Source organism: Anas platyrhynchos, chromosome 25, assembly GCF_047663525.1.
Source record: "Anas platyrhynchos isolate ZD024472 breed Pekin duck chromosome 25, IASCAAS_PekinDuck_T2T, whole genome shotgun sequence".
Classification (NCBI taxonomy): Eukaryota; Metazoa; Chordata; class Aves; order Anseriformes; family Anatidae; genus Anas; species Anas platyrhynchos.
Window position 1 is genome coordinate 6,292,550 of NC_092611.1, and position 12,062 is coordinate 6,304,611.

Consider the following 12,062-nt stretch of genomic DNA (forward strand, 5'->3'; position numbering starts at 1 on the left):
TTCAAACCTGTGCAGAGGTTTTCAGAGTTACGTAGTGCTCCCCTTTCTTGTGAAACAAGCTTGATAAGAAGGAGAAGAGGCACGGTTCTGCTAGGTAGAAAAAGAGGGACAAAAATGGAGGTTTTGCTGCACGCTGATGATTGCTGCAACAGCCATGACACCCGTCAAGGTGCTCTGCACAGCGGTGCCTGCAGTGCTGAGTAGGATTTGCAGCAGATCACGCCCTCTCGTGTCGAAAAGAAAGGCAGCTTGCTGCTGCTCTGGGCACGGCAAGGCGGGTTTGTTACTCCAGCAAAACAGCTTGTCCTTTATTGTGCCACGAAGTGTGCAGTTGTGGTTTTGTGCCACGGTTAAGCCGGTTAGTGATGCTCAAGGCTTGCTGCAAGACAAATGCAGCTGTGCTGTGAAATTACCTTGGATTGCTGGTGTGGGGTTGGCATCAGTACAGTCATTTGTTACCCGCAGTGATACTGGAGCCAGCACAAGTCACTGAACTTGAAAGCTTCTCCAAGGAAGAGGAGTTCTGCTGGATTTTGTCATCCGTTGATTTTCTTGGTCTTTTTTTTTCAGGTTGAGCGTCCTCCCTCTCCCTTCTCAGTAGCCCCGCAGGCCACCCTCCCTCCCGTGCCACCTCGACTGGATCTTCTGCAGCAGCGAGTGTCCAACCCTCCTGGGGCTTCCAGCCCTGGGACCTCCTCAAAGGTAAAACACGCTCCTTGCCCTGCCAGATGGTGGGGCAGGTGGGAGGGAGAGTGCTTGGGTAAATCCTCTGCATTCTGTGTGACATCCCTGAAGGCAAAATAGCGATTTCTCTGACTTGCTGACTGATGAATAACTCGTGTAAATGACACACAGTTGAAGCTTTTTGAAACGATGAGTTTCCTTTATGTGGAATCCAATCCAATGATGCTCTGAGTTGTTTTGTGTTTTTTCTTTAATTCAAGAAGGACAATCAGAAGTGCTTAGTGCCTAGCTGTAGCTGCGTGTAATTACTGTGTTGTCTCCACAAGCTTGTAGGGAAGGTGTCCCTGGAGAGCTAACTTGGCATCGCTCCACATCCGTTGAGATAATTTCTAGTGAAAAAACAGATGAAACAAAAACAGACCTCGCCCTCCTGCCACCCACCTCCCACCTTTCTGTGTTCCGTGGCCGGACTCCCTTTTGTTAAGCCCTGTTTTTGCATTCTTCTGCTTCCCAGGCTGCTCCTGGCACCCTCCACAAGGACAAGCCTCTGCCCATCCCACCCACGCTCCGCGACCTGCCGCCGCCACCGCCTCCGGACAGACCCCACTCCATCGGGACCGAAACTCGACCTCAGAGACGGCCCCTGCCCTGCACGCCAGGGGACTGTCCTTCCAGGGACAAGCCACCCCCCGTGCCCTCCACCCGTCAGGGGGATCCGTGGCCCTCCCGGCCGATCCCGAAAGCCCCCTCCGCAGCTCTCAGCCCCGGGGACCACTGGACTGGGAGGGAGCTGTCGAACAGGCACTCGCTTCCCTTCTCCTTGCCCTCTCAGATGGATTCCAGGGCTGAGAGCCATCGGCTTGGGAGCACGCTCAGCCTGGACAACCAAGTGGTGAGTAGACTTAATGGGGGTGAAGGTTGGTTTTAGGGAATTAGGTCTTCCAAGGTGCCCTGTTCTCATCTGCATCTGAGTAGGGCCTTCCTGTGCCAAGGGAGAGATGAAGAGAACCTGGTGAATGCCAGACAAGGAGGAGTAATGGGAGGACTTTGAGCAGTCATGAGCCACAATGTCATGATCAGTGTTCACCTTTGAATTTTGAAAAAATGAGAATGTTTTGCGTTAGGAGCTGGTCTGCTGAAAAAGTGTAATTTCCTCCTCTCAGGATTCAGTCCTGTGAAATATGCACACAGAAACAGTGATTACTTTAACTCAGTAAAATCTGAGTTATATGAGGCTGTTCCTATTAATTAGGTGTAACTTAGTAGTCCAACATACTGTTCTCTAAGAGAAATCACAGGCAGTTTTGCTTCCCTTGATCCCTGTTGCCTACCTTTTCCTTTTAAAACCTCCAGCTTTCTTGAAAATTGAAAGCGAGTACATTTTTAGCCAGATTGTCTAAGGAATTGACACTTTTACAGTTGTCATTCTGTCTCTGTATATATGCTTGTCTGCATCCTTTTCCTCTTTTCCCTATTAACATTTTGGCCTTTTGGCCAATTTCAGCTGAATTTCGCAAAGTCATTAGAGTCTGAAAGATAAGAGTTCCTGTGGCTCTTGTGTAAACAGGCAGTAGGCAACAGGAGAAAAACTGTGCTTGTGCTGTCAGTGAGGGAAAAGCATCAAACCTTGTGGGTTTCTAAGGTGTCAGTAAATGCTTTTGAATAAATGAAGGTGCTTTGTTCCCAAGAATTTGATGACTGGCTGTCATCCATCCCCAGGTGGATGACCAGCAGTTTTGCAACTACACTGGTCGACCTGGTGTCTGTAATTCCTTGTTTGGCCTTTTTTCTTTCAGAGCTTGAACAGTGGTCCACCAGCAACCTCAGAGTGTGAGCACCCCAAAATTAAACCCTCCTCCTCTGCCAACGCTATCTACTCCTTAGCTGCCAGGTATGTTGTTTTTAGGAGGGTCGTTGTAGGTCTCTGTGCGTGCTGGTGCCAGGGACAGAATTTGGCATAACTCCGTCAAGCCTTAGTTTCAGTCTCTGATGGATTATTTATTCAAAGCACACAGCCTAGGTGAAAGCAGATGAAATCAGCAGCCTGAAGATTTGTGGATGGTGGCGATAGGAATCAGACTACGGTTACCTTTAGCTCGTCTGTAAATTTAATTCTGAGTTGGTCTTTATAAATGTGCCCTGGGAAGCAGGTGATGTGTATGATACTGTCAGCTGCCTCTTCGTAATGACCTTGTGCCAGCTTGACCTTGCAGCTGGGCAGCTACAAGCCAGGTTATTTCTCTGGGCAGTATCAATATAGCACTGCTACCTCGGCTGGGGGTTTGAAAGGCCACTTTGCTGCTAATTAGATTTCCAGTAAGTGTTTTTCTGGTGTTTATATCTTGTTTCTTCTGCCTCCAGACCACTGCCTGTACCAAAACTGCCTCCTGGGGAACAGTCTGAAAGCGATGAGGACACTGAATACATGTCCCCCTCCTCGCTGCCAGTGGTGCCTCCAGGTCCTGCTGTACAAAAACCAGAGATGAAGATGCCTTTGGAAATGACTCAGAGTTTGCGGTGAGATGCTGTTTGCATGTACTGTTCTTCCTCACAGCTCTGGGGAAGCACATTTGTTTACCAGGGTGGAGATTTCGCTTGCTCTGTTGGCTGAATTCCCCCAGTGATGCTCACCAGATCTAGACTAACGCAGCGAACTGCAAATGAAACGTGGCTACTGCTCTGCTGCAGAATCCTTACACAGTATTAAAGGGCTAGATAACCTCCACCTCCTTCTGCTGGTAACAGCAGCAGCCACCGAAATGCAGAATTCTGTGAAAAGATTGTTTTCTGGTGGTGTCAGCTAAACCCTTTGTGCTGAGCTGCTGTCTTGCAGCAGGCATCACCAGAGCACTTAGGGGAACAAATGCTCTCTCTCAGAACAATGGCAGAATATTTTGAAGCAGGTACCTGTGGATAATCTCGGGGACAGGGGCTGGGTGATGGCTGCCCACTGCTGCCTGTGTGAAGGGAGATGTGTGCTCTCTCCTGCAGAGCCCTGGAGTGCGACCAGCAGGCGGATGGCTGCATGTACGAAGCGATGTACAACATTCACTCCCAAGCAGTGCCCTCTGCTTTCGAGACCGTCAACACTTCTGGTGAGTGGGCGTGCTAAGAAAAAAACACACAAAAGTCACCAATTAAACCTGGGATAGTTGGAAGAGCATTTTAGGCTAAATTAAATGTCACTTGCTTTTGTTGGTGAAGTAGCTGGGATGTCTGCGGAAGCATTTGTGTCTGCGCGCTGCAGGCTGCATCTGGGGATGTTGGTGAGCAGCCTGGCTGGAATGTGCTGTAAAAATACCCAACAGTTGTTTAAAAAATTGCTGTTTTGAAGATTTTGTTTTCTGGGCTTCGCTGCTGTAAGCAGCTGCAGCAGCTGTCAGCCCACAGCTATGGTAAGAAATTTTTATCTAGCCCTACTTTCTGGAAAGAGCTTCCACTGAACGTGGGGTTTTGGCAGCAGAGCCTCGTTCTGTGTCCTGTCAGTGCTTTTATGGACTGCAGAGGAGCAGAGGCTGCCTGGAGAGACGGATCTCTGTTCAGGCCCAGAGCTCAGACTGTGTCTCTTTCTCTAGATGAAGGGGATCTGGCTGCAGCCACTGCCAGCAATGGCCCCGAAGAATCAGAAAATGAAGAAGATGGCTACGATATCCCCAAACCACCACTACCAGTTGCTATTGCTCGTCGCACACTGTCTGATATCTCCAATGCCACGCCTGCCTTCAGCCGAATGTCTTTGGAGAACGACCCCGTAACAGGTTAGAGAACAGCTGTGCTCTGGGTGCTGTAGCGTGCACTGATGGCTTGAAACTTGTGTCACTGAGTCGGGATTTTGTGGGTAGGCTGCAAAATCAGATTTGCAAGGCTGAATTACACCAATTCTTATTTGTTCAGCTTGCTTTTTCCTTACTCCCTGAAATCCCCGAGCTAGTACATCACATTTAAATCACAGTTAGCAAAGCCTTTTCCCAGCTTTAAGGTTGCTCCTTAAGGCATCACATCACACGGGGCATAGGATATAGCTTGTGCCATGAAAAAGAACTTGAGAATATTGCAGCTTCTCTCTGCTCAAGCTAAAGATGGGTGGCTGGCCTTGCTCTCTTTCTGTCTCGGAGGCTTGGGTGCAGCTGTTGCCAGCAGATGGCACAAGTGTCCCGTGTGGTGCTTTGGGTTTCCTTCAGCAAGGACACGGCGGCTCAGCAAGGTCAGCTTTTCATCCCCGGGGAGCAGGGGACATCTTGTCCTTCTGGCTGCCTGACGCTGTCCAGGGGAATCCCAAAGCCTTATCTCTCCAAAAGCCTTTCCAAATAACACTCAGCTTCTTCCCTACAACCGTTCAGGGGCACCAGAGGAAGCTCGGAAACTTCGTGGTGGGGGCTTTAGGATTCAGCACGTCGCAACCTCCGGCCGTTTGCCAAGCGAGAGGAGCGAGTCTCTCGTTCCTTCTGGAGGCTGGCAGCAGGCAGAGCCTCCTGCACCCAGGCCTGCTTGTCCCACGGAGTCTTCTGCTCACCTGCTTCACCAGTTCCCTTTTCCAAAGTTTTCTCAAAGAGAATTTATCAGCTCAAAGAGATTTGTCAGCTTTTGCCGCTCCTCCCTGCCTCGCTCTGTGACCGTGTCTGTAGAATATGGGCTGAGGGAGGGCAGAGGGAGCTCACATCCTGCTCCCAGATGAGCTATGGGGCTTAATCATTGACCCCTCTTTGTTTATACAACCCTGAAATTACGGTGCTTTTGTCCTGCTTTGTAGGGGATGGAGGTCTGCTAATGAGAAATGCTGAGGAAATGCTGAAATGCTGATTGTTACTGCCCTGGGAAGCTGCTGCAGCTTTCTGAAACATTGGCTACTGGCCACTGCCGAAGCCTGGCTAGGAAGGGATGCATTTGGGCAGATTTGTGTTCTCATGCATGTTGCCCTACAATTTAGTTTCTTAATCATTTACCAAAAGAGCTGAGCTGCCGGCTGCCCTTTCAAATTGACCTGTGGTCTCTGAAATTTGAGCCGGTTCAGGCTGAAGCAGCCATTTCAAAAGACACTTTGGGGGTGAGGAGTGGGTAGTCCTTTTTCTCAAACGTACAAAAAGCTTTTTATGTGTCAGGAGCTTGTTCTGTGACGATGAGGGAGACGAGCTGCGTTGTGGCTGCTGAGGAAGCCTCCATGAATTTGGTTCCCGAGGAGCCTTCCCCGGCTTTGTGCTCTCGGTGAAGTTTTTCAGGAAGGCCCCAGGATGACTGCTGCTGTTCTGAACGGGGCTGCGGTGCCAGTCTTAGGGATTGTTTGGACATTCCTAGGATGTGTGTGTTCACACCACCAGTTCAGCAGTTAGAAAACTCTGCCTGGAGTACCTCGGGGAGGTTTTTCTAGCCGAAAAATGCGGCTCGCTTTAAGGTGGTGTCAAAGATTCAGGCAGAAAAGTTCCCTGTTATTAGGAAAAAACATTTTCTGCAGGGATATGGGAGGTGAGGACTCCAAATTACCAGAGATTGGATTAACGCTGTAAATAATGCATTTTCTCTACAAGGCAGTAATTAAATCCCTGCGGTGTTTGGTGTCCTGCTTGGGTTTTTTTGGCTGCTCTTCTTGTTCCCCAGGAGGCTCGGGTGGGCTCCCGCAGGAGCTCGTGTGCGGGTCTGCGATATAACTCAGTTTTTGGAGAGCTTGTGGCGGAGGAGCTGTGACAAAGCCATTCCATTTCATGCAGGTGCTAATCAGCACCGTGCAGTGGGAGGATGGGGCTGAGCCGAGATAGCGGCACGGGTCGTGGTGGCGCAGCCGAGTGCCAGCCGTCAGTCTGATGTCAGTCCTGCTCGCTTCCGAGCAAGAGTCTCTGCCTTTCCTTGAAGCGACGCGTTTCTTTCTCCTTCCAGGTTTCTCGGATGGCTCTCAAGTTCCCGAAAGGCCGCCCAAGCCGCTGCCACGGAGAATAAATTCAGAGCGAAAAGCCGGGAGCTGCCAGCCGGGCGGAGCCAGCAGCGGGAGCAGCGCATCGCTGCAGCTCTCCAGCGAGATCGAGAACCTCATGAACCAGGGCTACTCATATCAGGACATCCAGAAAGCGCTGCTCATTGCACATAACAATATCGAAATGGCCAAGAATATTCTCCGGGAGTTTGTTTCCATCTCCTCCCCTGCTCACGTGGCCACATAGCACATCACCTCCGACGCCTGCAACTTCTGCGGACCGGCTGCCCGGGCGGCTGCGCACCCGAGGGGAAGGGGGTTCCTTTAGAGACTGCGTGCGGAGCTCAGCCCTGCCTCTTCCCGAATCAGTTATCAGGTTTTTGTGGTTCCAGATTTCAAAGCAGTGGGAGGAAATGGAAGCGGAGCGGTGTTTTTATACAGTGTGTGTCTTGGAGTCCTTTTCCCCCCTGCCTCTTGGCTGAGAGAACGGATTTGGGGTGCTGGTAGAGAGAGGCGGTGCCACGAGGGACCCCAGAACCGATGCCCTGGAGGCCGGGGGGAGTGTTTTGTGCTGTGAATTCCAAGTGAATGCTCTGAGAAACCGGGTCAGTGTGGTGTGTCCTGTGGTTCATGGTACTAGGTTTGGACCCGCTCGCTGCTCAGGCTTTTCGGAGCGGCCGAGCGGTCGCGGTCTGCTGGGAATAAGCAGGAGACCTTGGGAGAAATCTTCTGATTGCTTCCCGTTAGCTGTGGCGTCCCCCTCCTCCCTGTAATGACAGCATTTATTGCTCACCATTTAGGTCATCCCTTTACTCCTGGAGCCGGCGTGCCTGGCTTCTGCGGGGCGCTTTGCTCGTGGCAGCGCCGGGCGTTGGATTTCTCTCGGCCGTGGCCTCTCCCCAGCAGCCTCGGATTCCAGGGCGCTAGAAGAGCTGCAAGCCCCGCGTGTTTTTGAGGGGTGGGAGAGGGAGGGAAGAATCCGAGGGAGAGCGAAGAGCTGGCTGCTGCTTCTCCTTTTCTTATTTTTTTTTTTTTTAGCCTCGAGCGTTTGGTGCTGGGGCTCGGTGGCAGCCCTGCCGGCCGCTCCCGTGCGCTCCTCCTCCCGGAATGCTGCACCTGCTGAACGCGAACGCGCTGCTTGCTGTGCCTAAACTGCATGGTGGCTGTCACAGCCTCGTGGTCCCCTCACGCTGCGGGGCTCCTCTTTCCATTCCTATTTCTCCGAGGAGTCCCCAGAGCTCGTGTCCGAGCGGAGCTGGGGCGCTTTGTGCTCGGAGAACAATCCCTGGGCTCGGAGAGGCAGGGCTCAGCTGCTCCTCGCACAAAACCTGAGCAGCTCCCGAGCTCCCCTCCTAATAGGCTTGACGGGAGAGCAGCGTGGTGCCTTTGGGGGAGCCTTGCAGTCGGGCAGGGACACACAGCTCCCAGCCTGACAGACGGACAGCCAGCCCTCTGGGTACACGGCGAGGCTGCCAGCCTTTCAGAGCACGTCCTGCATTATTTGCATCCCTCCAAGGGCAGCAGCAGCAGTCCCTGGGTGAAGCTTTGCAGCTTGAAACGCTGCCGGCGTGCTCGGGGCAGCTGGATGCAGTTCAGCCCTTTAAAAAAAAAAAACAGGAGCTGGGCCCAGATTTCGGGGAAGCGGCTCGCGGCTGGCGAGGAAGCGTTGGCGAGGAAATGAAACCTGAAATGTTTGTGGGGTGTGCAGTGGGGGGGCTTTATAAATGGATGCAGGGGGGGTCCAGGCAGTTTAAAAGCAGGAGCTGGCCCCTCGCTCCCCTCCTGTCCGTAACAAAACGCTCTCTGACGCTGTAAGGGGATCCCTGAAGTGCAGCTCTCGCTGTTGCTATTTTAGGGCCAGGGCTGAAACATGCGAGCTGGGGAGATTTCTGCCCATCCATCGAGGCAGGTTTTGGGACGGAGCCCTGCCGGCCCTGCCCCTCTCTTCCGTGCTCTCCCCGGCGCTGCCACCGGCCCCGTGTTGCTTTTGGAGCCGCTTCAGCGCCGCCTTTGCTGCGTAAACTCAGCCTGAGTGAGTTCAAGTGTGGCGTGAGACCGGGGCTGCTGCTGCCAAGGCTGTGGGAGAGCCAAATCCGGCAGCAAAAACCTCACCTCGTGTCCTGCACAGCCCCTGAGCCCGCAGCAGCGATGCCCTGTCCCCTCTCTGCGCCATCCCCGTGGGTCTCAGCGATGAGGGAGCGGGATTTTCGTGGCATGTATCACTCACTAACTTCCCTGCATGTGTCCTTTCCGTGCGCTGTTTCTCAGACTAATTTAAGCAGCCGAAGCCTTGGCTTTGCCTCCTCGACCTGGGAGCGTTTTGCTTGCCCCGCTGGCGTGCAGCGGGCTGTGCCCAGGCCCTGTACAGCGTATTTTCCTTCCTGTTTTTCTTCCCGAAAGGTGAGCCCGATGCGATTTTCTCTTTTCTTTCCCCCCCCTTCCACCTCCTCGCTCTTTATTCTGAAGGAGGTAGCTTGATAACGCGACTTCAGGAGAGCAGAAGCCAAACGTCTCGTGCCTTTCCGAGGGGAGCGCTGCCTCGCCGGGCTGCCCTGCCAAAAGGAGGCAGCTCCGAAAGGTGAAGGGGCTGGAGAGCCGGGCTGCTCTCACTCCTGCTGTGTCCCTGGGGATTTTTTTGCAGCATTTCAGCTGCCGAGGTTTCCTTCTCAGCCTGGTGCCGGGGCTGGTGCCGAGGACGGGAGAGCTGCGGGATGGGATTGCTTTTCCTTGGAACAAAACGAGCTCTGCTCTTTACCAAAACCGCCCTTTTTCTCCCCACCTGCCATGCCAGGGCGCGAAGCAAGCAGCAAACCCTTCCTCGGGGAGGAGCTGGGGCACCCGGCAGCCACCTCGCTTTTGGGGTTTTGGTGTTTTAGGGTGCCCGGAGCCACCCCGGCCGAGACATATCCCGAGGGGCAGGCTGGCTGCGGATTTGCTTCCCTGCGCACCCCTCACTGCGCCCTGCCTTGGGGACACGTCGCCTCCTGCACTAGGCTGATCTCCTCACTGTAGCTAACCCCTGAGGCAGGGCCATCACTGTAAATTTATTTTTTTTTTTAATTATTATTATTATTATTTTATTATTTTATTATTTTTTTTTTCAGTCGAGCAAGAAAAAATGCAACTCCCAGGGCGCTTTTCCCGAAGGTGCCGCGTTAAAAAAAAAGTGAGTTGGGGAATAAATAAAGGACACGTGGGGTTTGTTTTTTTTTAAAGCTCCTGCTGGAAATCTTTTTTGGGAATTTCTGGCGGGGGAGGAGCGGTCGTTCTTTCTCTCGAATGACAAACACCAATTTGTATGATGTCAGTGTTAAAAATGTGGAGATTTTCACGAACTATTTTAAAAAAAAAAAAAAGTATAATAGTGTCATTAATATAAAATATAATAGCAGTATTTAATCCTTTCAGATCTGTAAAGAATAAGGCAAAACAGAAGGTAAATATTCTTACAGAGAGTAGCTGAGCTTTAAGGTTCACTTGGTTTAAAGTCCTCGGTTTGTTTGCAAGTGCATTGTTAATGTTTAGAGGTTATACTAATGTTATTTATTAATTGTTTCCATCCTTGTATGCTGCCCACTAAGAGCTTCTTTGGGATTTTCCTTCACCTGTGTCAGTAAAAAGAAAACGAAACAAAGTTTTATTTTTCAATAAAATTCCCTTTGTCGTAGCAGAGCGGCTGCCTGCTGGTGGTTTTGTGAGCCCGGCTTGGGGCGTTCGGTCCGTCCCCTGCGTCCCTTACACACCTCGCTGACACCGAACCTGCTTCCAGACAATTACCTGATCCTAATTAAGGTCAGGGATGCTCATAAAATGAGAGCAGGGATAGTTTAAGAGTGCAACACGCTGCTGGAGCCAACCAAGAGATGACACAAGCCCAAAGAAACTATGAAATGACAAGGCTCTCGTTAAGAGGGTTGGTACCAAACATTATTTATTATTTTTTATTTATTTTTTATTTATTATTATCCATTATTCACTGCAGTGCCCATAGGGTGCCCGGTAAGTCCCGAAACCCAAATCCTGCTCTGCAGGAGCCCGTTAGCCTCCATCTGCCCCCCCGAAACGCAGCTCCAAACACCTTACAATTCCTGCCTCTCATTTAGAGAAGGAGATAGAAAATAATTAATAAACTAATCCGTGACATTCTATATATGGGATCTATAAGGAGTTCGAGGCTACCTACACATCCATAACACACCCCCAGTGCTCTGTTAAGGGGTACACGACCTGTTCAGCCCCCCCATGACCCCTGCTGGGGCTGGGAGCCTGTAGGGGGGTTTTTGGGCCCCCGTTGGCCCTGACCGTGGGCCCTAGGGGCTGATGGAGGTTGTGGGGTCAGGCAGGGGCTGCCTGGGGGTGGGCGCTGATGCTGGATAATGGGGCATGTATGGGGTCTGTGGGCATGTAGGGGGCTACGGGGAGGGCAGGAGGGGTCTGGGGGGGTTGATTGAGGCCAAGTGGGTGCAAAGGAAGATGGCTCAAGGGTCAAACGAGGTTAATTGGGGTCAAGTGAGGACATGGGGGGGTCATCTGAGGTCAACTGGACTCAAGAATATGGCTTGAGAGGTCAAATGAGGTTAATTGGGGTCAAGTGAGGACATGGGGGTCAAATGAGGACACTGGGGTCAATTGAGGACACAGGGGTCATCTCAGGTCAAGGGGACTTGAAAGAAAGCGGCTCGAGAGGTCAAATGAGGTTAATTGGGGTCAACTGAGGACACCGGGGTCAATTGAGGACACAGGGGTCAAATGAGGACAAGTGGACACAAGAAAACGGCTCCAGAGGTCAAATGAGGTTAATTGGGGTCAAATGAGGACACAGGGGTCAAATGAGGACACAGGGGTCAAATGGGGACACGGGGGTCATCTCAGGTCAAGGGGACTCAAAAGACAATGGCTCGAGAGGTCAACTGAGGTTAATTGGGGTCAAACGAGGACACGGGGTCAATCGAGGTCAAGTGGACTCCAAGGGTGTGCCCCAGGCCAGGTTCATTGGGGTTGGCTGCACTGGCTCCCAGTTGGGACTGGCTGTACTGGGTGGTACTGGAGGAGCTTGAGGCCGTCTCTGCTGGCTCCAGGTGAGTGAAACGACCCCAAAAGCCCCACGGGGGTCCCATGGGGGCTATGGAATGGTCCGAGTTGGACCCCCCACCCTTATGGCCACAGGAACCCCATTGGGGGGGCTCCATCCCCCATCCACTGCCACCCCCCAGTGACCTCCCCCCAGGTCAGTATGGGGACAGCCCTGTCACGTCGCCATCCCCCTTCCTCACTAACTATTTGTTATTTTTTATTATTATTTATTATTATTATTTATTTATTTTTTATTATTTTTAATTTTTATTTATTATTATCCATTATTCCCTATTAAAATGGCTCAGAACCCCTCCCTAGGAATTCCCCACCGCCACCTGCAGAAGCTGAGGGATGAACACCAGCCACAAGCCCTCAGGCTCCTTTAGGGGAATTATCCCTG

General features: G+C 51.9%; 1 protein-coding gene across 1 annotated transcript in view; it reads left to right on the forward strand.

The window, feature by feature from the left end:
• The window catches only part of CBL (Cbl proto-oncogene), a 34,933-nt gene extending 24,675 nt beyond the window's left edge, over positions 1-10,258 (forward strand). The window contains exons 10-16 of the mRNA XM_027444405.3: positions 571-702; positions 1,199-1,576; positions 2,481-2,575; positions 3,046-3,201; positions 3,676-3,779; positions 4,260-4,442; positions 6,553-10,258. Of these exons, the coding sequence (XP_027300206.2) occupies positions 571-702; positions 1,199-1,576; positions 2,481-2,575; positions 3,046-3,201; positions 3,676-3,779; positions 4,260-4,442; positions 6,553-6,833 (1,329 nt within the window). The 3' untranslated portion in view covers positions 6,834-10,258. The remainder of the gene's footprint in view (positions 1-570; positions 703-1,198; positions 1,577-2,480; positions 2,576-3,045; positions 3,202-3,675; positions 3,780-4,259; positions 4,443-6,552) is intronic.
• The last annotated feature ends 1,804 nt before the right edge of the window (positions 10,259-12,062 follow it).